This window comes from Tenrec ecaudatus, chromosome 16 (genome assembly GCF_050624435.1).
Source record: "Tenrec ecaudatus isolate mTenEca1 chromosome 16, mTenEca1.hap1, whole genome shotgun sequence".
Lineage (NCBI taxonomy): Eukaryota > Metazoa > Chordata > Mammalia > Afrosoricida > Tenrecidae > Tenrec > Tenrec ecaudatus.
This window is the reverse complement of record NC_134545.1, coordinates 46,497,405-46,524,252: the sequence shown is the minus strand read 5'-3', so window position 1 is coordinate 46,524,252 and position 26,848 is coordinate 46,497,405. Positions and strand designations below refer to the sequence as shown.

The following is a 26,848-nucleotide window of genomic DNA, read 5'->3' as shown; positions in this document are numbered from 1 at the left end:
CCTCATTTAGAATTCCCTTCTGGATAAGATACTGGATGTATCACTGCAGGGAATTCATGAGAGAAAACAATAGGAGGATGAAGGTGGTGGTTTTTTTTTTTCTCAAGAAGTCTATCAATAAACTACCCCTGTCGACAGTATAAAGCAGTGTGTCCATCTGGAGTCAGGGCCGGAGCAAGAGCCATCTTCTTCCACTCACCCTCTTCCTCGGACAAAGGCCCTAAGAGCCTAGAGGGCATTAAATAAATTTTTTAAAATAGTGCTTGAAAAAGAAGGGGACAAGAAAAAAGAAAAAGAAGGGGACAAAGGACAAGAGTTCCTAGCAGGATTCTCCAGTCTGCCGCTGCTGGAAGGAAGACGGGGGATGCCGCAGTCCCTGCTGCTCACCTGCCTTTCCGCCCTGATCGCGCCAGCCTTGCTAAGGGGTGAGTCTTCCGCCAAGCCCCCTAACAAGAATTCGCTGATACCCTGTGAAACGATGTTTGCAGAGACTCTGTTCCCAGTTCTATTTAGCCTCTAGTCGGGGAATCTGAAATCCCAGGGACCTGCCATACCCAACGGGCCCTTGAGCAGCGCGCAGAAGGGTCTTAGAGTTGAAGGTTTCTGTTCCCACAAAAAGGACAGATCTGGATAAACCAAACTTCTTAACTTTGACATCAGAAAATGAGACCTTTCCTCACAGATTGAGGGAATCTTAACTCTCAGTCCGCGGTTTTGATGGGAATCTGATCAATGAGGAGAAGAAAAAAGTTTCCATTTCAGTTACTAACAAACTTCTCACCTCTCTGTCTTTTCCTCCGAATAAAACTGACCTTCGAATTGGGAGTGGGGGTAAGAGGAAGAGAATATTCCTTCTAAACACTGGTAGTAGCTAATTGGCCCCGATGTGTTTCCTCGGGGTAACCTGGGGTCTTGCCCTGGCACCTTACGAGCCTCAAGCAGAAAGCGATTGTCTTGAGAATGATAATGGCAACAAATGTATAAATGCGCTTGAAACTATATACATATATGTTGTATGAGCCCCCCAATAAAATGATTTTTTTTTTAAGCTTGAGCCTGAATCCCAAACCAAATCATGTGCCATCAAGACGATTCCAGCTGAACTTGATCCTCTAGGGTTTCCCAGAGCGGAGAGTCTCCTTTTTCAGGGTTTGAACTACCTGGTCCTTGAGGAAGTCACACGGGTGACCCCGCAATGCCTCTGGGCTCCTGGAGCCGAAATCGGAATGCCCTGCGAAATACTGAATCGGAGAAAGCCGTTAGGTTACAGCCCAAGGTCATTTGAATAATCTTGGGCTTTAATTCATAATTATGTACTAAGACCGGGTCACGAATAGCAAATAAAGCCTAACAGATCATTTAATCATAAAAGGAACCTGGGAGCTGAGGGACTCTGAACTCTGGTTTATGTTCTAAAACTTCTCTAAAGGAAAACCCAACTAAATCGTGGCTTTTAATTGGCCTGCGGGAACTCTGATTAAACCCCAACCAAACCCAGGACGTGGGTCCTGTGGCGCTTGACCTTGGGAGACAGCCAACCTCCTGGCGCCCTGGGCTCCCTGGACTCCTACCCTTTTCCCTAGCAGGTCCTGGACCCCCCTGAACGTCATTTGTTCCTGCCTTTTTGAACTTACGGTTCTTTGCCAGAAGCAAGAATTTTAGGGCCTGAAGTGGACGCTTTTAGTCGCGGGGTTCGGCGGCGGGGGAGGAACCAGGAAGAGGAAGATCAGAGGGGAGAAAGCGAACCGCGGATTTGTGGGGAAAGGGAAGAAGACGCGGAGGAGGGAGGGCAGGGGCGCCGGCCAAATCCCTGGGGGCTTAGCTTCCGGGGTGGGGTGCGGGAGTGCACCAGGAGGGTTGCGGGGTGTCTGGTTTAGTGTTGGGTGACTTGGGCCCCTATGCTGCCTTGTAATGCCCCATCCCTGAGGTGGGGGCCCCAGCCCACCTATTTGGGGAGTAGATTTGGGCAGATTGAGAATGCAATATGTAATACTTCCAGAGTGCGAGATGCATTATATACCAAATCCTGGGCTCCACCGTGGAAGCCGGAAATCAGGATTTAAGATCATTCTTAAGCAATTGAATTATTGCCCTAAAAGTGGGTAAGATGATCATATTTAATATGATAAAAGAAAATATTGAGTGTTTAAATTTTTAATGTATTTTACATAAGATAAATAAACTTAGTTGGTTTTATTTGCTTCATTTTATTTGTCATTTTAGAGAGTAAATCTCTCACTATGACAGATCTGCCTCACAACAGGAGAGGAAGTAAAATGATGATTAAATTTAAATGAATCTAACCACTGCTTCATTTCTTATGAAATTAGAGCCAGGGAGATGAGCCAAACATTTCTGTGAAATTGTTCTGCAAATCATACCTGAGAGCAGTTAAGGATGGAAGAAAATCCACCTTTTGCGAGGGAAGAAAACTTAGCATGAGGCTATCTCTTCCCTCAAGAGCATTTTCTAGAAGTGAGAGGGATGCCGCAGGCAGCCTCACTCTGCCCGTGCGTTATTTCAGTGCAGTCTCCTATAGGTGTCTTGTCCCAAGCTTCTGTTCTGGTTGGGCCAGATCTAAAGGTAGTATAGACAGTAAACTTGAATTTGAAATGTAGACTGAGAAAATCTAAAAAATTTTCCAGACAATTCAGATTTTATAGTCATGAGCTATGCACATGTATTATGGAGCACTTGCTAGTACTGAGTCCCCCACCCACAAACTATATCCTAGAAGCATTACTCATACAGGTTTCTTAGTTCAAACCTACCAGCCACCCTGGTGAGGCTTTCTGCTCTCTGAAAGATTTGCAGTCTCAAAAAAAAAAAATCCATACTAATATTAAGGTATCTATTCTTTCTAAATTTATCTATAGATTTAATATAATCCATCAAATTATCAACAGATTTCATTTTACTTCCTAGTTTGCAGCAATTGATAAACTGATTTTAAAATCATCATAGAAATGCAGGGGAACTAGAATAGTTAAAATAGATTTCTTAAAAGAGAATAAAACTGTACGACCCAGAAAATAAAAAACAACAGATTTACAGCCTCTGAGACCCCAGGGGCAGTTCCCCTCTGTCCCATACGGTGGCAGTAAGTTGTAATCAACTCAGTGGAAGTAAATTCGGTGTGTTTGTTAGTTTAACGGCAACACCTGTCTGCCACAACAAAACCAAACCCACTGTCGGGTCCTTGAGCCCACTCATGCAGGCCCTGTAGAGCGAAGTGGAATTGCCCATGAGGTTTCCAAGGCTGTTAACCTTTATGGAACCGGCTGGTGCACCTCCTCCTGAGGAGTGGCTGGAGGGGAGGAGGAGCCAGTCTTTCTGTCAGAACCAGTGCTATGGGCAGAGTGCTACCCGGACTCCCAAACCCAACCCACTGCCATCGGGCCAAGTCCAGCTCCTCACTGTGGCCTGCAGGTTTGTTAGTCAGCATCCAGGCACTCAGAAGATAGTGCTCTGGAGCCAGTGGCTCCTTCGAGAATGTCTTGGCTTCAGAGATAGATACTTCACCAGCAAAATGTACCTACATCAAGTCAGGATTTGCCTGTATTGACAAAAAAAATGGGAGACCTGAGGGTGTTTGCGTCTTTCGTCATTAAAATGCGTTCGATGACATTCTTTTGTCCAAGTAATTTCACTCAAACTCACGCCTGAGCAATGGCATGACTGCATTATCAGCAGCAGAATGGCTTCAATAAGCTGGTGGGCTAGCCACCAAATTCAGGACAGCTTTGTTACTGTGTTGGGTATTTCAAAGCAGCTGACACGTACCCAAGAACTTTCCCTTTTCCTTATCAACGCAAGCTTCCTGCGAATGCCCAACGTCCATCTTCTTTACAAATGGACATCAGGCCACTGGAGTACTTCCAAAGATGAAAAATTACCACTGTGATGCAGACTCTGATTGCTGAACCGCTGGGTTGAAATATGAATTCCCATAGCAATTGGGATTATCCTTGTCACCCAGAATAACCTCAGAACTCAAACCCATCGTGGCGAAGCCCGTCCCAACTCATAGTGCACCCATCCCAACTCACAGGTCCCCAGAGGAGACCCAGTCTTTCTCCATGCAGCAGCGGGTGGCTTGGAGGCACCAACCTTCTGGGGCTAGCCAGCTACGAGCTAGGGCATTCTTGTAACAAAAAATCTCATTCTTCTTCTGTTCCGGATATTTTTTGTAAGACTGACAGGTATATATATTAGTCTTCTCTACTCCAAACTAAGTTTCTCAGCTTCTTCTCAGTAAATACTTTATTATTATTAATCACTTTATTGGGGGCTCTTACAGATCTTATAACAATCCATAAAAATAACTAACACTTGTACATATGTTGCCATCATCATTTCCAAAACATTTTCTTTCTACTTGAGCCCTGGGTATCAGCTCCTTTTTGGGCCCCTCCCTCCCCGACCCAGTAAATCCTTTTTTAGGCGCCCCTTTCTAGTCTGATCAACTTCCTCTGGACACCAAGTGTATCAGTTATTTTCCTAAAATACAGCCTCCAGCTAAGAAACCAGGACGCTAAAATCGGAGCCGAGGACAGAGTTCGGTGAGACTATACTTCCCCACCCCCCCCACCCCCTTGTTCTGAGCAACCCTTCTACCCCAAGATCAAGTGAATTAAAAATTTAGTCTCATGCTAACCCTAAACCTTAAACAGCTTCTAAATGTTTTTGTAAATAATGTTTATGAAAAATGTTTAAGTGACCTAAAGAATCGTTAGCGGCTATTTTGGAGATTTGAGATTTCTTTCTTGAAGCTCAGAACTGCACCAGCAAGGAGGTGGAGGGCGCTGTCGGCTTCACTTGGGGCTCTTGGATGTCCTTTTCAGCCCTAGATCCGTGCTCCGCGTACATCAGTCTGAACGAGCCGTGGAGGAACACCGATCACCAGCTGGATGAGTCCCAAGGCCCCCCTCTATGTGACAACCACGTGGATGGGGAGTGGTACCGCTTCACGAGCATGGCAGGAGACGCCATGCCCACCTTCTGCATACCAGAAAACCACTGTGGAACCCACGCGCCCGTCTGGCTCAATGGCAGCCACCCGCTAGAAGGCGATGGCATTGTGCAACGACAGGCCTGTGCCAGCTTCAGTGGCAACTGCTGCCTCTGGAACACCACGGTGGAGGTCAAGGCGTGTCCCGGAGGCTACTATGTGTATCGTCTGACTAAGCCCAGTGTCTGCTTCCATGTCTACTGTGGTCGTGAGTACCTGCCCAAGGCCAAACGGGGCTAAGGGGGAAAGTAGTCTTACATTCGTTTATTGGTAACTGGAGCCTCTGAGAGCTGAACAAGATAAATTCTGAGCTAGAGACACTCCCCGTTGGTAACTTCTGAAATCTGTTCTTAGATTTCTGAAGCTTTCTTGGGGTGGGGGTCGGGGTGAGGAGCTATGACTTTGATGGATTCTGATTTTTATTTTTTCTTCATTTCATTCAACCAAACATTAGAAAATTAAATGTTCATTTTAGTTATCTAAAAATTAGCCTCCCAACTTTTTGAGTGTGGAGTGGCCCTTCCGAATCTGTCACCAAACCAAACTCATGGCTGTCGGTGACTTGCGGTTCACGGTGACCCCAGGTGTTCGAGGGCAGAGCGGCTCCACGGGGTGTTCTTGGCTGTAACCTTTACAGGAGCAGGTCACCAGGCCTTTCTTCTGTGAGGCTGCTGGTGACCCTGCCCACCAACCTTTAGACTGCAGCCAATCACAAACCATTCACACCACCCAAGGACTTTACACACACACACATTCATCTATATGACGGTAAGTAAAAAAGTATTGCTACAAAGTCACAGGAGCCTCAATTAAACAAAAATACCAAAATATAAAGCTAATGTTATTGACACCTCCTTCATCCAGGTCTATACACCTTCTGAAGTCCATGTTTCCATCTCGCTAACCCTTCTCCAGAGAATCCTTAGCTCTGTGATTCAGAGCTCAGGCCCAAATGACAGTATGGGCCTCCTCAAGGGACACACATGGTATTTCTTTGGAATATTCTTTGCGTTTTGGGAACGCAGAGGAGTCTGAAGGGGCAAGGTCAGGGCTGTAGAGTGGATTGGCTAAGGATTTCCAGCAAAATTCTCCTGGGACAGCCCTTTGTACCCTTGAAATTCTTCAAGTGAATTATAGTGGTGGACACAAATAATTTCTGTTTTTTTCCAAGTAGAAAGCAAATGTTTTTTTTTCATCATTTTATTGGAGGCTCATACAATTCTTATCACAATCCATACATACATCCATTGTGTCAAGAACACATGTACATCTGTTGCCATCATCATTCTCAAAACATTTGCCTTCTACTTGAGCCCTTAATATCTGCTGCTCATTTTCCCCCTCCCGACCCACTCCCCCCTACCTCATGAACCCTTCATCATTCATAAATTATTATTTTGTCATATGTTACACTGTTTGATGTTTCCCCCCACCCTCTTCTCTGCTGTCCCTCCCCCAGGGAGGAGGCTATACGTAGTTTCCTGTAATCAGTTCCCCCTTTCTACCCTACATTCTCTCCACCCTCCAGGCATCGCCACTCTCATCACTGGTTCTGGAGGAGTCATCTGTCCTGGATCCCCTGTGTTTCCACAAATAATTTCTTGGTTCAACTTTCCTAGCCTTTTCCTTACCAATGCAACTTTAAAATTTTTTATTTTATTAATTAATCATTTTAAAATTAATAAATCATTTTATTGTGGGATCTTGCATATAGTATAACAATCTTTACATTCATTATGTGCAGCAGATATGTCCATATATTGCCATCAACAACTGCAAAACCATATCTTTCTTCCTGAGGCCCTTGTTAATCAGTTTCTCCTTTTCCCTCCCTCCCCGCCCTCCCTCCATTGCGAGCCCTCATGATGCTATGGTTTTTCTATTTGTACAGAACTTACACCGCCCTGCTTCTCCCACAGTCCGGGTCCTCATCCCCTCGAGGGCGGCTATTGCACCATCGTTGCTTTTGATCAACTTTTACTTCTCTTCAAACTTCTTTCTAATAAGCCCCTGTGATCATCCTGTATCCTTTGAGGAAATATATCTGGATTACTGCTTTAGGGTCCCCCAAATCTGTCGTCCTAGCCTTCTGAGCTGACCTCTCTGCTCGAATCTCCTGGCCCAGCAGACCCCCTGGGGGGCCACTTTTGATTGGACCTCGATTTTGAAGGCACCCAACAAGGCTAAGATGGGTGTATGGCAGAGAGAACGTGTCTTCTCTCGCTATCCACTGATCGCAGAGACACGTTTAAACACATTTTGTATGGAGTAAACTCGTACATGATTAAACTGGAACCTAGTAGCAATTCATGTTTATTTACCCTAATATACGAGAGGCCTCCACAACTTGTGGAGAAAATGCAACTAAAAGATCATGGAATTTTTATTTGAAATATATATAGATATATATATATTTGGTATTTCATGTATAAGTCAACCTGAATATCGGCCGAGGCACCTTATTTTGCCAGAAAAACGTGCAGAAAAACTCGGCTTGTCCACAAGTGTCCAGATTTGCATCACATGGTAGACTGCAGTCACCAGCCGTTGATTTGAAGTGTGTGCGCAGAGAAATGATGACGGCTTGAGATCAGTTCAGACTCTTCAAACGAGCTGCTGTACAGTTCATCCCATCAAAATCCATATACGGAAAAAAAATCCATATACGGACATTTAAACAATAGACTACCTAGAAGGAAAATGTTGTATGCTGCCAAAATCTATATCCGTTTAGAAAGAGAATCCCTAGGGGGCAAATGTGTGTTGTCAGGTGATTCTGACTCCCAGTGACCCTGTGCGACAGAAGAGAACCTCCTGGTCGGATTGCTGGTTGTCGTCGATAGGGCAGCAGAGCAGCGCCAGGCCTTTTCCACCCTTGTCACGTAGCACCCCAGTGTTAGCCAATGTGCCACCTGGAGAGTGGGAAACAAGAGTGCCTAACGGAGGGTCTGTCTATCTGTCTGTCTGTTTTCCAGTCTATAGCTCATACTTGGTGCTGGTTTTATTTGGCCTCCCTCCTCCCGCAAAATAAAAAATATATATTTTTGAGAATCATTGATCATCGTGATAGGTGTGCCTAAGCAGTTTATTGGATTATATAAATCCAGCTCAATGAGAATTCCCTTGGTGTTGGCAAGGAATTTGCTCCACGAGCGAGCGCGCGGTCCCCGCACCGATGCTCTCTCTCTCTCTCTCTCTCTCTCTCTCTCTCTCTCTCTCTCTCTCTCTCTCTCTCTCTCTCTCTCTCTCACAGACTTCTACGACATCTGTGACGAGGACTGCAGTGGGAACTGCCCGGATGCCAGTGACTGCACCTGCGCTCCTGGGACCAGGCTGGGTCCTGACAAGCAGACGTGCTTTGGTGAGAAGCAATTATGAAGTAGAAACACACTCCTGGGATTAAAGGGACGAAGGGAAAGCTCTTCCCGCCGCGGAGCTCTTTCATTTGGGTGAATCTGAACATGTGGGGTGATACTTGCTTCAAGCCAAATATATCCAGTGATTGGGACCAGCCTAGAACTGCACTGTCCAGTACAATCACCACTGGCCACAGGTGGCAGTGGAGTACTTGAAATGGGGTCAGTGTCACCGAAAAACTGAATGTTCATTTCATTTATTTTTATTCATTTAAAACTGATACTCAGTTCAGTCACTGGAAAATAAATTTTTTTTTAAAAATGGTTAGCCCAGCTTGAATAACTCACAGTAAATTTTATGAGTTTAAACTTAAGCCAAGTATTTCTAATGAAATATTAGCACCAGCTTTGAGATCTGCTACAACTATAAAATACATGCAGCAGATTTTGAGGGCTAGTAGGAAAAAAAGAAGCAAAACTATTTCATCATGAGTATTGGTTACATCCTGAAATGAAACTCTCTCAGATTTACTGGATTAAATAGACTATATTATTAAAATTACTGTTCCTTGCCTCTTTTTTTTTAACTTTATAAAATGTGGCTACTAGAAAATTGAAAGCTATCTATGGGGCTTGTTTTTTATTTCTCTTGGACAACACTAGTCTAAAGGGTTCCCAAAATTCCATTATCTTTTAATTCCCTTTTTTCACGAGCATTTCCAAGCCCCCTCCTGCAATTTTAGTTTGAGTAGAAATTTAAATCTGAGTAGAAAGAAAGGGGAGTGAGAGTATTTGTCAGCTATGCAGAGCTTTGGGATTGTCTACATACTCTCCTGTCAGCCTAAAACAGCGGTTTTCAACCTGTGTGTCACAACCCCTTTGGGGGTCAAACGACCCTGTCATAAGGGTCGCCTGATTCATAGCAGTAGCAAAATTACAGTTATGAAGTAGCAATGAGAATAATTTCACTGTTGGGGGGTCACAGCATTCGGGAGGTTCAGAACACTGCTCTAGGAGATAGTAGAGCTGCCCATGTGGGTTGGAAGACGCTTCATGGGAGTAGAAAGTCTCATCTTCCTCCCATGAAGCAGCTGGTGGTTTCGAACTGATGATCTTGTGGTTAGCAGCCCAACCGGTAGACACTACGCCACCAGCGTTGTGGAAGGTGTACCCCAATGTTCTGAAAGGGGGGGTTCACTCAGGAGCTTGTGAAAAGGATGAGTTAGTTACTCCGCAGGATGTAAACGGTGTGGTTTCTATCCGACAGATGAAAATGAATGTGAACTCAACAATGGTGGCTGCAGTGAGAGCTGTGTGAACCTCAAAAACTCCTATCGCTGTGAGTGTGGAGTTGGCCGAGTGCTAAGAAGTGACGGCAAAACTTGTGAAGGTGAGAATGAATGAGAGATTGAACCATGAACCTAAACGAAGTGATCTCATGTTGGATGAGAGTATCACTTGGGCGGCAGAAAGGAATGGTGGAGGGGGCTCATCTTCCTTGAGGATGCTCGTGTTGTAGACAGAACTCGCTGCTGATTTTGTCTCCACGGTTTAACGGAAGGGAACGATGGAATCCTACAGAGGCAGAGAGCTACATTTTTATTTGAGAAATAAAAATAATGCATTCTGTTTCTCAAATGTTAATGTGCCCATGAATCACCTGGGGAATCTAGTTAAAATGCAGGTTCTGATTCATGATCTGGGATCAGGCCGAGAGACTGTGTTTCTAACTAGCTTCCAGGTGACGCCTATGTTCCTCTGTTTCTGGTCCAAGGAGCTCACCGAGAGCAGCCAGGTAATAGAGGCAGGCAGGGTAACAACCGAAGTGTTTTCTCGATTTTCCAATAATAAGAATCAACCTCAGAAGCATTTAAAGCCCGCCCTTCCCAGGCCTGCCTCCTAGAGATTCTGGCTCCATTCCTAGTTTAGATGATCAAGTAACCAAAGAAGCATTGTTAAGTGACGTGCACCAAGAAATTGAAATGGACATTTTCTTCCATTACGATATGAAACCCAGCTCATCCTCCTTCTCTAAGCGACATTTGCCTTTACAGAGCATTGCAACCAGACTCTCACCCCTTCTGCTTGCCGGAAGAATCTCATGCCACTGGCAGTTGAGGGACAAACCCCCTGCAAAAAACAAACACACCCCAGAAAGCACCAGGTGGATTACAAGGAGAGACACACGTCTTAACCGTTACTTTCTGAGGACATCGTGTCTGTTTCTCCGGATAACCGAATGTATGGCAGGATAGAGGCCTCCCACCGTCCACCTGCCAGCGAGTCCGTTTCAGCTGGTCGCAACCCTGTAGTTTGTACCTGATTGCCCACCCGGGAGGCAAGGTGAACCTCCTTGTGTTTACTTGATACCCTGTAGTGAACAACGTCACGCTTTTCCACCACGTCAAATATTCTACTTTTGTACCATCAGTCGTTCTCCAAACTCATGGCCATCGAGTTAATACTGACTGACGGGCAGCGTGGAATGGTCCCTGAGCGTTTCCGTGGCTGTAACTGTTTACCGGAGTAGAAAGCCCTGCCTTCCTCCCGACAGAATTACAGCCTCTTCAACTGTCCCAGCCCTGTCTCCCTCAGCTGTTGGACAGAGTAGAATTGTCCGCTAGCGTTTCAAAGGCCTGCCAGGAGCAGACGACCCACCTGTCAAGAAGCACCTGCGAGGTTCAGACTGTTGATCTTGCGGTTAGTGGCCCCATGGGGCCCCTGCTGAAAAAGAGTTTATTCTAGTTAGATTCACAGTAATAAAATGCTCCCCGAAAGGAGAAATTATGACTGGCGCTACATTTTATCCTGTGCCAGAAAATTTAAGCATTACTAACCGGGAGGTCATTAGCCATAATGCTCAACTCTTCTCCCTGCTCGTGGGAACCCTAGTAGCAGAGACAGTTGTGTGTTGGGCTGTTACCCATGAGGTCAGCAGTTTGAAACAGGCTCAGAAACCTACAGGCTCAGAAACCTACCATAGCAGGTCCGCTCTGTTCCATGGAGTCTGTGAGTTAAAAATCGACCCAGCCGCAGGGAGCTTTTTGAGAGATCCTGTGGAACAAGACTAGCTTTATTTAAAATTTTGTTGAGTGGGAATAATGTCCTCAGTTCCTTTTAAATCTTCATTATTCCAAGCAATAGTCTTTCCATGTTTGAATATTAATGATGCTCCCTGTGGGACATTATCCCTTCTGCTCATGTAATTATTCATGAGCATTTTATTGGCAATAGTATAGTTCATGCTTAAAACTTAATCATCATAACTAAAAACTATTTAGCAGAAGATAAAAATGGTATATGAGCTACAATTCAGGATTAATATTTCCATCTGTAACCCTGAACATATTTGTCTCATGAGTTAGGTGTTAGATAATCATATTTTTAAATTTTAAAATGGTTTTTCCCTTTAAATAACTTGTGTCATTTTGTTTTACTACAAAAGCGTTACATTGGTTACAGGAGATTGTACAGTTGCGACGGTGGCCCGGACAGGGCCGTTTTCTTCTGTTTTTGACTGGACAGCACCTAGCAGTAACCAAGTCCGAGAGGAGCACTTAAATGACTCCTACCCTCACCTGTCAGACATGTCCTTCCTAAACATTTGGATATATCCTGATATTTAAGTCAATTTATCATTTCCATTTATTTGTACTTTGCATTTTTAGATATCGTGGAAATGTCCTGGTGAACATTTCTCCCAGCCCCTTAATGTTACCGATAGTGAACGGGAGACTCGCAGAAGTTAAGTGAATTAAGAAAGGTCGATTTTTAAGGGGAGGAAAATGATGAATGGTGATTTTCACATCTATTACCAGTATATGTCCATGCTTTTTCAATATAGGTAGACAGGGGTCTTCAAAAGTTCATGGAAACAACGTCTCTTTTGATTCCTTCATCCCAGGAGCCTTTTGAAAGCTCAGACATTAGGGACATTGCAGGGTGAGGTCCAGACCGCAGTGATGAAGCAAGTCACACATTTTTTCTAGGGCATATAAAAGTTATGCTTACACTCTCCCACTCTATTACGTAAGGAACGGATTATTGAAAAGTGTGAAAGGTTGGGAGAATTGTCCCAAGTAACGCAAAGACACAGAATAAGCACATACTGCGGGGGAAATGGCCTTCTTCTGGGGGCTGGCTTAAATCGAGGCTGCCACAAGCTTCACGTCTAGGGAACAGTCTGGGAAGCACAGCCAGGCAAAGTGCAAAGAAACGAGCTAGGCCTGTCCTGTTACGCTTAGTTATCCACGGCCCCACAGACTCACCGGGCTACGGCTGTCCGTTTTGATGAACAGATGTACCACCATCTCTCCCGTTCTGGATGGCAAATCCATGGTCAGTTTAGCCTCTCTATGAAACCTCCAAAAATGGATTCATCTCAAGTTTATTTGATGATCTTCCAAAGAAATAATATTTTCATTCGTATTGAACTGAAAGAGGTCTATTTACACTGGAAATTGAGGTGTCCTTTTTGAGCCTTTTAGACGATTTGAAACAGTTCTTTCCAGTACCTTCCCCTGGAAAATAGTTAGCTCGGTTTCCGTAAAGGCCAGGGAGTAAACAACCTCGCCTTTGTCCAAGCATTCTAGTCTGCTCCCGCTACGCAAAAGCAGCCAGAGACACGAGGCACAAACGTGAGCATAGCATTGTTCCAATTAAACTTCATTGAAAAACAGAACTGATGGTGCCTGACTGAGGAGAGAACCCGAACTCACAACGAAACCAAATTCACTGCCCTGGATTCAGTGCTGACTCAGTGACCCGCTGTGGGTTTCCAAGATTGAAACCACTTACCGGAGACGGAAGCCCAGCTTTTTTCCCAGGGAGCTGCTGGTGGTTTCAAACTGTCAACCCTGTGAATCCCAGCCTAACGTGTAACCAGTACACCACCAGGGCTCCTGACTCAGGGCTCATGCCCAGGTAATGTCTTTGGTTAAGTTTGAGATTAGCTAAATTGTAGTTTTATTTTGTTTTTAATTTTTAATAAACATTTTTTGTGTCATTTTTAAACCTAAATTTGAGAAAAGGAAACTTTCTAATGCTGCCTGGTAGAGGTATGTCACCAAGAGCGCTATGGAGTAGACTCTTGTAGTGTGTCATCCAGGCCCCACTTTTATGGTGTGCCCTCTTCCAGTGCCTTTTTCCTAAGAGGGAGCCAGCTAGTCCTGCCAGTTGGCTACAAGAAATCCTCCAGCGTGTCCCGTTGAATTGACTCTGCCAGTCGCTCCGCATCCTTAACGCCCACAGTGTTTCCAAGAGGCTGGATGGAATGTAACATCAATGGAAAAATGACGTTTGGGCCTTCCTCTCCAAAATGAAGGGGGGAAATCAGACAAACCCAAATTGAGGGACAGCCGACAAACCCCACTCCTCAAGCCATCCAGATAATCAAAAACAATGCGAGTGTCATGAATTGTCACCGCCTGGACATATCAAGCGGGAGAAAGACGGGGCTTTCTACTCCTGTGGAGTGTTGCAGTCTGGGAGACCCAGAGGGGCAGTTCCGCCCTCTCCTACAGAGTTACTGTGTGTCACAATCCACTCCATAGCAGTGAGCTTGGTTTTGAGAAATGTAGTCTAGGTAGGATCTGGAAACAGAAAAGGGACATTAGATTAAAAATTAGGAGCACTGACCTGATTGTGGACTTTAGTTCATAATTATGTAACAGCTTTGACTCATTAATTTACAAATGGACCATGGCAACATGAGCTATCAATAACAGGAACTTAGCAGGATATCCAGTCCTTCTCTGTAGTATCTTTGACAAATTTCTGCAATTCGAAACTTTACATTTTAAAGTTTTAAAATAAGGAGTTTAATTAATAAAATTATTTTAGCATCCATTTATGAATTCCATCTTAACAGTAATAAACAACTGCACATCACAGCTCTGAGGAAATATTCTAGCAAGAAGAATTATTAGGGTTGGGTTCCTCTCACCAAATTTCAACAAAAAGCCTTCTTGTAGTCAATGGTCTTTTTGATTCCTTCAGGAGGAAAGTTCTCAGTAGGTAGAGCTGTGGATGTTATAAGACTGCTTTCTGTCGCTGAAACAATACATAACCCTCTTTTATGAACTTCTCAGTCGCCCGACGGGGCCTCAGCATCCAGTATAATCCCTAAGTCAGCCCTCAGCACCATCCCAAGGGCTGGTCTTCCCGGGAAGTGGGTTCACAGACGGCTCACTTGTCTTTTGGGTTCTGCCGCAGACATTGACGGGTGCCACAACAACAATGGCGGCTGCAGCCATTCCTGCCTTACGACCAAGAAGGGTTACCAGTGCGAATGTCCCCGAGGATTGGTGCTGTCTGAGGACAACCACACTTGCCAAGGTAGTATGGGGACAGGCGTGACCTCTCCATTTATTACACACACACACACACACACACGTCTCAGGGTCCTTTCTCCTCTTTGAACACGCCAGCTCTCCAAGTAGACTTCTGACTCGGAATGGATCACAAGAGCAGGTGTGTAACAAAAGCTCTCCACCAAGCTCATGGTCCTTTGCTTTTCCCCTGGGTGCTCTGCTTACCGGTGCAGCGAGCTCTCCACTGGGAGGAACGAGACATCGGCGCAGTGCTATGACCAACGGCTTCTCTTTTCTGACAGATAATTAGGTTGGGAAACTAGATGAAAGCCCTAACTCGGTGGTTCTCAACCTTCCTACTGGTTCTCAACCTTCCTACTGCCGCGCCCCTTCAATGCAGTTCCTCAGGTTGTGGTGACCCCCAACCGTAACATTATTTTCATTGCTACTTCATCACTGTCATTTTGCTACTGTTATGAATTGGGTGACCCCTGTGAAAGGGTCGTTCGACCCCCAAAGGGGTCGTGACCCACAGGTTGAGAACCTAACTAATAGAATCTTCTCCCTGCCCTTAAAATGCAGGCTTCAATAATCCTCTGAGCACAATTATCTGGAAGTCTAGTTCTGGCTGTTCAGAACAGCCCCTCTGTTACCTGGCAAATGTTTCGTGCGCATCTAGCTTTGAGTTCTTTAGCCGCTAAAGGTATGCCGTCACGAAGTGGGTTCTGACCGTACCCGTACGCATTCCTCTAAGGCGGAGTGGAGGCTGGAGAAGTCAGCGTGGGATGCTAAGGAAAAGCGATCTTTTTTTAATATTGTGTTAACCTGGGATTTACAGTCAGCATGAATATCTCACTGGGTAACGCAAAGGCAATTTGGAAATCCGAACGCACACTACCACTGTTTCATTACTTGTGTTTTATGGGGCAGTCACCAAGAAAAATCAAAGCAGTACTTTTTCTGGATGGCCAAGACATGGCATTTGCGCTAAGCATGAATCTTTTTGATATTGCATTTGGGAGGCTTGCTCTCCACAGATTGAGAGGCAAGCTTGCTGGGTTCACGCACGGACGTGTTCTTCCCTGGTTTGGGAACGATGCATCTGAGTACCAATCTTGTGATTCAGAAGTCTTGGTTTTAATTGGTAACTTGGTTTGAGCCCTATACATTTCCATGGGGGTGGGAAGAAAAGCTGAGGCTTCCGAAGAAGTTCTCCTGACCCTCCCCCGAGTACAGGTTGCCCGATTCTAACAGTGGCCCCTTTCCCCCACAGTCCCTGTTTTGTGCAAGTCCGACACCATTGAAGTGAACATCCCCCGGGACCTGGTTGGTGGCCTGGAGCTATTCCTGACGAACACTTCCTGCCAAGGGGTATCCAATGGCACCCATGTCAACATCCTCTTCTCCCTCAAGACGTGTGGCACGGTGGTCGATGTAGGTCCCCCTGGAGGACCCTTGCTTGGGAATAAGCAAAAGTCAGTTGGGGAGAGGGGTGAGGGAGGGGGAAATGGACAGAGGCGTGTAGTATGGCTTGGGTCAGAACTGAAATATTTACATCGAACATATTGAGCTGGAAACAACTTCTCGTTTGACAACAGATGCTTGAGCGCCTGCGGGGTCCTGAGTGGTGTGAAAGGCTGGCCACGCAGCCACGATTGGGAAAGGTGGGCCTGCCAGCCGGCCTAGAGGGCCACCTTGGTTCTGAAAGGACAGAGCTGCAAAACGCTGCGGGGCACGGCCCAGATGGTCGCCCTGACTCCGCCAGCTCTGAGGGCAGCTGCCGTTGTTTGTCTTGGTCCTGGCCCGAGGAGGACAGAGGGCGAGGAAGCATTTCCTGCTTGTTCCTCCTGTCCAAACGGCCCAGTCTGTCTAGCGCGTGTAGCCACCCGCCGGGCTGTACCGGCCCTACTGTTAATGTTACTGGAAGGCAGGTGGTGGCCCCTTGGGAAAACGAGTTTACTTGAGGAATTTTTAATAACGTGTAAGACTAGCACAGATGATCGGTCATTTTTTATGTAGTGGATGATTTCATATATTGAACCAGTTTGAGGTTAAAAAAATGCTTATAGTTTTATCCATCGTTCTGAATCCGGCTCCTTCTGTGCTGGAGAGGATGACGACAGCCACTGTAACTCGCTGCCACCCTGTCGATTTCAACCATCTCAACCTGCTAGGACAGCGCAGAGCTGCCCCTGTGGGTTTCTGAGACAGGAGTAGAAAGCCTCCTCCTTCTCGCTGGAGCTGCTGGTGGTTTCAAACTGCTGACTTGCGGCTAGTAGCCCCACTGTCCCGGAGTTAGCTGCTCCACACACGTCCCATGGCACCACCAAGGCTTACGCAGGAACCAAGACTCACTGCCACCGAGTGCGCCACAGAGACCCTATTGGATCCTATAGAACTGCCCTCATGGGTTTCCAAGGCTGGAACTCTTTGTGGGAGTAGAAAGTCTCATCTTTCTCCTGAGAAGCAGCTGGTAGCTTTGAACCACTGAGCTTGCGGTGAACAGCCCAGTCCATAACCCACTATGCCAGCCAGGCTCCCTCTGAGAAGGGGCAGTCTTGATGCGATTACAGGTGTGCGAGCTGGTAGGGAAGAGGACAGAGATGCCGCAGGCCAGCTGAGAGGCCAGTGCCATCACCGGCTCAGGCAACCCCTCGACTCCACCAAGGGAAAAGTATGGGGCTAGTAAGACGGGGACCCTGGTCCCCAGTAACCAGGAGGCCACTGGGCCCGGCGGAAGAAAGACCGAGCGACTGCTCCCACAAAGACGACAGCGTGGGAGCCCTTGGAGGCAGCTCTTCTCTGTCGCTAGGATCACTGTGGCTGCAATCACCGCAGTGGCACCTGCCACCTGCAGCCAGTCAGCCTTGAGGCGGGCGGGCGGGCGGGCCAGAGGGAGATTTGGGGAGAAGAAGGTAGGCCTACTGCCGACCACCAGGCTTTGATGATACGCTAGGTCATTGCACGGAAGGGCCATGTCGGGAGCTTGCCTTCAGGGCGGGGATGAGTTCAGGTGCCAGAGCATCTGAAGGGGTGCTACCCTCTCCGAAAAGATGGGGACGGGGTGTCATTTGCTGGGTCCTTGTATGTCCGATTTTGAAAACGTTGGGGCTGAGCCACCGGGTGGATGTAACTTGTCTGCCTAACGGGGGAAACTCCAGGCCCTGTAGCCCTTCCCGTGTGTCTGAGGAGACCGTGCTCCAGTCTTTTCAAGGGCTGGTTGTTCAGATCAGATCGCCACGCCTTTCTTCTGAGGCACACGCATTAACCCTTAGGGCCGCGGGCAGGGGCCGTTCGGCCTGCGCACGCATATCAAGGGAGCCTTTCCACCCTCTCTGCCCCGCCTGGCGCAGGTGGTGAACGACAAGATCGTGGCCAGCAATCTTGTGACGGGCCTCCCCAAGCAGACCCCAGGAAGCAGCGGAGACGTCATCGTGCGGACCAGCAAGCTGCTGATCCCGGTGACATGCGAGTTCCCGCGCCTGTACACCATCTCCGAAGGCTACGTCCCCAACCTGCGGAACCCCCCGCTGGAGATCCGGAGCCGCAGCCGGGGTGTCTTCCCCTTCGTCCTGGAGATCTTCAAGGACAAGCAGTTTGAGGAGCCCTACCGGGAAGCCCTGCCCACGCTCAAGCTGCGGGACGCCCTCTACTTCGGCATCGAGCCCCTGGTGCACGTGAGTGGGCTGCAGAGCCTGGTGGAGAGCTGCTTTGCCACGCCCACGTCCGCGATGGACGAGGTCCCCAAGTACTACCTGATCCGCGACGGGTAAGGACACCCCCCCCCGCGACCCCCTCCCCCGTCCCCGCCGCTCCCCGTCGCCCCCACGCCCACAGCACAGCGCTCCGCCAGCCCTCTACTTGGCCGCTAACCTCTTGTCGACACTTGGGAGGAAAACAGTACTGAGGACAAAAGGAGTGAAAACTGCCACCGAGGTGCCTAGCTTGAGGGACAGGGTAGATACTCCGGAGTAGACGTGGTCAAAATACTCAAGAGTGTGCTTATTTGAAATAACGCGGTTGGGTTTTAAGTGCCTGCAGGACACACAGGAAAACCTGTCCAGTGGCCAGGGACAAGGTTGGGTGGCGAGAGAAAGACCAGCGCTGGGCTGGTCCAGTTTCAGCGGAAACTCCAGGCTGGGTGATCGTGCTAGAGAGAGGGTGCTGTTAGGTGCTGCAGCGCGCCCACACTGGCGGCACACCCGTAGGTTCTCACGGCCAGGTTCGGAAGTTCATCACCAGGCCATTCTTTCTGGGCCATTTTCATCCGGGAGCAAGGCGGAAACCTGTTCAGCATCATAGCCGAGTGTGAACCTTCCATGGACAGATGGGCATCAAGTGCAGGCACAGAGTCCAGGTCTCCCGAGGGGGGACGGTGGTCAGTTCCAGCTCCCGGCGACCCTGCGTACAACAGAATGAAACACCACCTGGCCTTGCGCCATCCTCGCAAGGGCTGAGCCCATTGGTGCGCCTCTGTGTCAGTCCACCACTTTGCTGCCCCTCCACTTTACCACGCATGAGGTCCTTCCCCAGGGACTGGGATCTCCTGACAACTCGGCCAAAGCACAAGAAGCCAAGTCTCGCCATCCTGGCCTCTAAGGAGCGTTCTGGCAGCACTTCTTCCCAGACAGATCTGTTTATACTTTGGCAGTCCACGGGACTTTCAATATTTTTCTCCAACACCATAGTTCAAGTTCATCAACTTACCCTTGGTCTTCATTAGTCAATGCCCAACTTTCGCATGGGTAGGAGGCAATTGGAAATACCATGGCATGGGTCAGATGCACCTTAGTCCTCAAAGTAACCTCCTTGCTTTTCAACACTCTAAAGAGGTCTTGTGCAGCAGATTTACCTAAGACCACGAATGCCCTGCGTAGAAGACAAGCGTTCTTCCCCGCCCCTCCACATTTTATACAGCATGAAGAGTAGGTGGGGGCCGCTTCTTTATTCTAGGGATTTCAAAGCACACAGGCAATCAGAATAGTGAATCTAGACTCCTCTTTTGAGAAGTTTGGGAGCAAGAGAGGGAGAAGAGCTATTGGGCAGAGTGCAGGAGACGAAAGATCTAGTGTGCTTCTTGTTTGCTTGGGTTGATGAAGGCTCTCCTGGTGTTCCGGTGTCCGTGAAATTTCCTGAAGACCCTTGGGATGAGAGCTGTAGTTTGGAGGTGTCATTAGAAGCCTCACCGTTTTCACCCGCACTGCTTAAATTCCAAGGAAAATCATCTTCAAACCCCAAACCAACAGGGATCTCTCAGCACTGTTTTCCTTGTTCTAAGTGTCAGCTGGATCAGAGGCTCGGGTAGGTCTATGGAGCAATGCAAAAACAGAGGGGCGGGCTGCTAAGAGCGGGCAGGTGTGCTCCGAGGCTTGCCCTTTGCTGGGTGCCTTGTGCTGGGTGACCTCGAGGCACCTTGAAGTTTCCGACTGGCTTTTGCTCCTTCGGGTCTCTCCACACAAGTAACCTTCACCTGCTGCCGCTAGTCTCTTCCTTTGAGATTTTCAACCCCTGATGTACATTAGAAAAAAAATTTTTTTAAATGAAACAACCCAAAACAATGTTCCAACCTCACTGCATCTTCTCCACTCCTTGGCCTGTGGGTCTGGCCCTCCTTTCCTTTTACCGGGACAACGCAAATCAACTCCTTGTCAAACACTCATTTACCGTCCAATCAATTCCGAGTCACAGCAACGCTTTAGAACAGAGGGGAGCAGAGTGGACCTGCCCCTTCAGGTTTCCTAGCCTGTAATCATCACAGAAGCAGACTGCCACATCTTTCTTCTGCAGAGCAGCTGTGGGCTCGTTTGAACTGCCAACCTTGTGAGTCACAGCCAAGTGCTTAACCACTATACTACCCAGGGGGTTGTTTAGGCAGCTAAATCGTAGCTCTCAGAGCTCCACTTCACAGAGCACCCTGGGTGATCTAGTCTAAAGCAAAACATAATCTTGTCACATCCCTGCTGACCACCTTTCCTGGCTCTGTATTTCATTCTGTTGGTAAATTTTACAAAGGGACTATGTCTAGCCTCAACTTCCGGTAGCCTCCTTAGCTCAGTTCATAATATGGAGGATTTGTCCTGCTGAGCTGCTGGGCTGACCAGACTTTCTGGGTGTCTTGCCATCTTAACCTAATGACTACAAATTTTAAAATTAAAAAAATTTTTCTCAATAACTTTGAGTCACAATGCTAAGTAGGTTAAGGAGTTAGGAGTTTGGGGTTTTATTTGATTTGGGCAGAGTGGTTACTCGCTGTCCTGCTCATAGCAAGCCCGTGGTTGGAAGCCCCAGCCACTCCTGGTGAGAAAGACAGGTTGTCGCTTTCCCCTCCCACAGCCACCGTCCGGAAACTCACCTCTCCTGCAGGGTCACCATGAGTCAGCACTGACTGGATGGCAGTGAGTTTGATTCACACACAATAGTGATACACATTTAAAATGTGTGAAATGTTAAGCAGTTCTCAACCTGTGGGTCGTGTTCCCTTTGGGGGTCGAACGACCCTTTCACAGGGGTCGCCCGATTCATAACAGTAGCAAAATGACAGTGATGAAGTAGCAATGAAAATAATTTTATGGTTGGGGGTCACCACCACATGAGGAACTGTATTAAAGGGTCGGGGCCTGAGGAAGGTTGAGAACCACTGCTCTAAATGATCACTACAATGAACATTTCGATCATCTGAAAAATTGTCTCCTACCTGTCATATTTACTTTCTACAAAAAATAAAGACATAATCAAAATGTATTTACTAGATAAATACGTAAGGTGCAGTCTCAATAAACCTTGTCAAGTTATTTATATATCATAAGGCAGACCCTTACTTAAAAGACTCCTGTTTATTTTAAACAGTTTAAAAAGCTGAGTCATTTCACTTTGTAGCCCTTTAACACATACATTGTAACAAAAAAAAAAGCTGTAGAAGAAATTAAACTTGTTAAAAAGCATGCCCAAGCATTCAAAAGCCATCAGCGGGTGGGTCTCTTTGGTAAACAGTCACGCGTTCCCGTCCACAGCAGGCCAGTTAGGATGTCAAACCCAAACTCCCCCGGCCCTGCTCTCCACTTCCATCTTCCCCACTCTCCGCACCTGCTCTTCTCCTGCCAGTTCCCACAACGCTCATCTTCCCTGCACATAACCCTAAGGGACTTTTAATCTAGTTACTATCTTCATAGATTTACCTATCGTGGATCTCACCAAAAGAAAATCACACCTAAAAACAAAACAGATAAGGCTCAATCCAGAAGAAAGAAGAAAATAATAAAAACAACACAATTTTTAAAATAGGTCAAAAGGGAAAGCAAATAATATGATGTTAGATTTAACTTAACCAAATCTGTCTTAGAAGCCCTGGTGGTGTTGTGGTTGTGTGTTGGGCTACTAACCACCAGGTCAGCAGTTTGAAACCACCAGCCACTTCTCAGAGAACGATGAAGCTTTCTCCTCCCATAAAGAGTTACAAATCCTTTGGGGCATTCTACTCTGTCTTATAAGGTCACTATGAGTCCGATTTGACTCAATGGCAGTAAATATATCTGTATTAATTTACTTTCTGATACACTGTCTGAACTACAAACATTTTTAGGTAAAAATAAATTGAAATGCTGAGCCTCTTAGATTAAAAGTATCACTTAATACCAAGTGTTACTATTCTAACAATAGATAACAGAGTCTAAATTTCTTGACATCATAGAGAATAGTACTTCTTTAATGTCTTGTGCAGCACCTAGCAGAGTGTCGTGCACAGATTAGGTATGCAACAGATATTTGGTATAGAAGATAAGCAGAAGATAAGATATGTTTAATTTCACCTCTGGAAGAGGAAAAAACGAGGAAAGAAGCAGAAGATGTAAGTTACAGTGACCACATTTTATATTTAGCTCCTATTTAGTTCAGTGGAGCAGGGACTAGAAGTAATATAAGTCAAAAGGTCTCATTTTAAAATCATTTTATTGAATTTTTCACCTGCACCCAAATAGCAATGAACCAATAGAAAGCAGTTTATAAGCATGTGAAATCAGTAGCCAGTTTCATGGGCTCTCATATCTGACCCCGACCTAGGCTGATGGATAAGGAATAGTAGGCATTCATTTAAACAAAAAAAGTCTGCCAAGGTGGTTTTTTTAAATTTCTTCAGAATTTAGAATGAAAAATGTGATCCTTGGCCTTTGGGGAGAAAAAGTCCATAAATAGATAAAGTCATGGCCTCGGAATGAAGAGCCAGTGAAATGTCTTTCCCCCAGCTAATCCTCAGGTAAACCTAAAAGTTTCTCTGAAAGCTGGGGACTCTGGAGGTGAATGGACTCGCTGCAGTAAGACCAGTAATTCTCTAAGACACATTGGTATTTATGCATTCTTTACGTCCAGGATCATGCTTTGCTTGCCTGTGGAGCTCCTTCAGGAGATGGTGTATATTGAAAAAAAACACAAAAACTCCCCGAGCTCAAACTCCCTGCCATCAAGTGAATGCCGCCTCCCAGTGCCCCTAGAGGACATGGCAGAACTGTCCCCTGGGAGTCCCCGAGGACTCTGGATGGGGTAGAAAGCGGCCTCTCCCACGGAGCCGCTGGTGGTGACCTGGCCGTGCACAGCAGACCTAGACTTAACCACCAAGTCACCGGGGTGTCTAATGGATGGGGTGGATATTAGGGACCTGTACGGATTCGCTTTAACTCAAGAAAAGCCTTCTCAAACTAATAGGGAAGTTTAAGTACACGAAGGCAGAATTTCTACATTAGGAGAGGCCTTTTAAAAGCTCGTGGAAAATTTCATCATCTTTTAATTCCATTTGCCCACAAACATTTTGAAGGCCCCTCATATATTAATTATCATTGAGAACACAGCTTTTTCAGCAAAAGGTATCTTTTAAATAAATAATGTTGCTATTACTTTACTGTTTAAATAAACCCCCGGACTTAGCCAGGAGCCCGTCTGCCTGGGGTGTGGGTACCGATGATGGACAGAACAGACATAATGAAGCGGCCTGCACCGGGAGGGGTTGCATTTTTCTCCAAATGCTTGAGTGAAGCCCAGCCTCCTCCACCCACTTGACCTCTCTGTGGGCCAAACGCGTTGGACGGGCTTGTTTTTCCACGTCTGTTTGCACCATCAAGTCTGCTGTTCCCCTTCCAGCTGCGTTTCCGATGACTCTGTGAAGCAGTACACAACTCGGGACCACCTCGCAAAGCACTTCCAGGTCCCCGTCTTCAAGTTCGTGGGCAAGGATCACAAGGTGGGTGTCCCCTGGTAACGAGCAGACCTTCCTTCTAGGTGTCTGGGTGTGGAGACGGTCTAAGAGCCCCAGGTGAGAGCTAAGCTATCACCTATGAAAACTCCAGTAACACCACACGGACCGTCTACACGCTTCCCAACGCCATTGATGTCACAACTTCCTGAGTGGCACAGTCGTCTGACCGCTAATAAAATAGCCATGCCTGTTAAAAAAAATAAAATGCTGCATGATGGAAATTTTAAATCTTTTGGGCAGGTATGGCTGAAAAAGCAGTATGGTAGACACGCAGCAAAGGATAGAGACAGAAAGTACCAAAAAAACAAAGGTAAAATGTTCTAGGAAAATAGCACTCAAAATGCCAGTTAGAAGGCTTATTAAACACCCTTTTATGTAATTCGAGTTTATAAAAAGCATAAATTGCAATGCTTGCAAGGTTATAGGGTGAGGTGTGTAGTAGCAGTATAAATTGGTATGATCTCTAGACAATTGAATGTAGTAATAATTCTATTCTTTTGTCGAAAACTTCTAATTCTTATAGTTTCCCAAAAAGTTTTTTTTTCAGTTTGTTGGAAGTATTAAGGGAGGGGTCTCCCCAAACAGTCTATCTATTTAATGCAATATTAAGTTGTCATTAAAATGATAAGTATGAAAAAAGTTAAACCTGGTAACTCTGTATATGTGCGTGTATACACACGCGCGGTTATGGGAGGCTGTATACAGGCCTGGCGTATAAACATTTAAACAAAGAAAGCTTGAGGCCAACATTCTGCTCTAAAAGTATTCGTGTTTTTTCCGGCTACATCATCGTTCTTGAACAAATCCGAAGAATGATGGCTAATCCTGACCAGCTAGGCATGAGCTTTGAGTACTTATTAAAAGCTCATTCGAGAAAAGACTTGTCATTTTGCTGCAGAGGTGCCTGGGGGCCCGGACCTTGGGAAGAACGAAGATGTTAACTAACCTTTTAAAGGTCTCTTCTGTGTCCAGAACAATACAGAAGTTAACATCATGGATATGACCCAAGTTCCAACGTTGTCACCGTACGGGGTGTGTGAATTTGGGCAAGCCCCTTAAACTCTAAGCCTCAATGTTCTCATCAGTAAGATGGGCACAATAACATTAACCTCAAAGGGTTGTGAAGGTTAGTAGGTTAGTAGAGTGTGTGGCTTATCCTAAGTACTCCAAACGTGTCGGTTTTTTTGGTTACGGTGAGCATCTTTTCAGGAAGTGTTTCTGCACTGCCGGGTTCTCGTCTGCGGAATGCTGGATGAGCGGTCCCGCTGTGCCCAAGGCTGCCATCGCCGGATGCGTCGGGACACAGCAGGGGAGGAGACAGGTGACCTACAGAACAAGGTGCTGACTGGCGGCCCCATCGCCATTGACTGGGGGAACTAGTGGACACGCATCACCGTGAGGCCCGAGCCCTAGGCTGACCTCCTCATTGGAACGTCACCCTCCACCCTTGGTGAACACCAGTCAATATCCTAGAAAATCGACCTTCTCCGAGTCTCACACAGTGAGTTTATACAAACTCGGCTCCTAGTTGGAGAAGTTGGCAGAAAACTGTCCCCAGTCCTGCTCAATGATGAGACGCGGATGGAACCTCTTTCTCATGTTGAAAGCTAAACTCTCTTTCCTACAAGAAAACACATATGTACGTAACGCAGTAGAAACACAAAAACCGTAATTGTGTACAATATTTCAAATGAGAAATAACCGTTAATTAAATTGTTGTTTGAATTATAAATAAAATCCCAACGATGCTTTATTCACATAAATAATAATCATCCTCAGAAATTTCATTAAAATTCATCAAGATAGCAGTGGGTAATTATTTTTTGAAAATGCCTTTTGAGTTTTCTCTTGGGTGATATATTTTGTTTTGATGTTTTTCCATTGCTTTAAATGATATGTCTTCACTTTGTGTTAATAAATTAATTAATATCCATATAAGTGGTTAAATGACTGAACTGTGAACAAAATTAAAGTTTTGTACCTTCTGTGCTCTTATTTGGTATTGAAAGACAGAGAAAAAGGCATAACACTTTATTTTGTAGATGCTTGACAAATTTTATTGAAATAAATATCCTATCCTACAGAGACAGAAAAAAATGTTTGGATTTATCCTAACTCTAACCCTAACCCTAACCCTAACCTTTACCCAGAGATAAATTTTACCTATAGTTAAATCCAATTTTTACTAGGAAAATTATTTTATGGCTTCAATAAAGTCAGTAGAATTGATTTTTATTCGTATTTTTAAATTGCTACAATCAACAATTCTTTTTTGTTTTTCAGTTTTATTGGCCATAATCCACATCATACAATTCAATCATTCAATCATATCAAGATGAATTGTAAAATCGTTACCACAATCAATTTCAGAATATTTTCTTTCTTCTTTTAATCAATAATTTTTCATGTGAATTATATGTCAATAAAACTGTTTTTAAAAATTCTTAAAGAACCAGGGAACTTAGCCAAAGAAAGGGAAAGGTTAAAATATCTGGATCTAGAAAATTACCCAAAGGGTCAAATGGTAAATCTCAACTCGGCCGCTGTCCTGTGGGTGCAGCCGCGATGGGGCGTCAATCAGAGCAGCTGGGAGCCACTAGGACGTTCTGAAGACGGGCCTTATGCCGATTGGCCTCACTGTGGTGCCGTCCTAATTCCCGATCCAGCTCAGTGCTCCTCACGCCTCTGCATAGCTGAGAATCACCCAGGGAATGTCGATCACTTGCCAATGAATAGGCACCTCCCCTAGAGGAAGGAGCCCCAGTGACATAATGGGTACATGTTGGCCTGCGATCTGTAAGATCAGCTGTTCAAAACCACCAACACTCCTCATGAGACAGACAGGGCTTTCCACTCCCACCAGGAGTCACAGGCTAGGAAACTCACAAAGACAGTTCTCTACCCAGTCCTATGCGGGTGCTGAGTCGGC

The 26,848-nt window shown here is 46.0% G+C and overlaps 1 protein-coding gene across 1 annotated transcript; it reads left to right on the top strand.

Annotated features, from left to right (window-relative positions):
• The first annotated feature begins 364 nt into the window (after positions 1–364).
• On the top strand, positions 365–25,726 carry OIT3 (oncoprotein induced transcript 3). The gene is made up of 9 exons (XM_075534279.1): positions 365–425; positions 4,851–5,219; positions 8,265–8,372; positions 9,635–9,757; positions 14,581–14,703; positions 15,952–16,112; positions 18,032–18,447; positions 23,805–23,904; positions 25,129–25,726. Exons 1-9 carry the CDS (start codon positions 365–367, stop codon positions 25,297–25,299), a joined length of 1,632 nt encoding a protein of 543 aa, XP_075390394.1. The 3' UTR covers positions 25,300–25,726.
• Positions 25,727–26,848: the final 1,122 nt, after the last annotated feature.

What these genes read in the sequence shown, in the direction of transcription:
- OIT3 (XM_075534279.1), top strand. Translation starts at nt 365, where the DNA reads ATGCCGCAGTCCCTGCTGCTCACCTGCCTTTCCGCCCTGATCGCGCCA. An exon ending in TGACGGCAAAACTTGTGAAG is followed by an intron (nt 9,758 to 14,580) that starts GTGAGAATGAAT and finishes GTTCTGCCGCAG; the next exon opens with ACATTGACGGGTGCCACAAC. An exon ending in CGTGTGGCACGGTGGTCGAT is followed by an intron (nt 16,113 to 18,031) that starts GTAGGTCCCCCT and finishes CGCCTGGCGCAG; the next exon opens with GTGGTGAACGACAAGATCGT.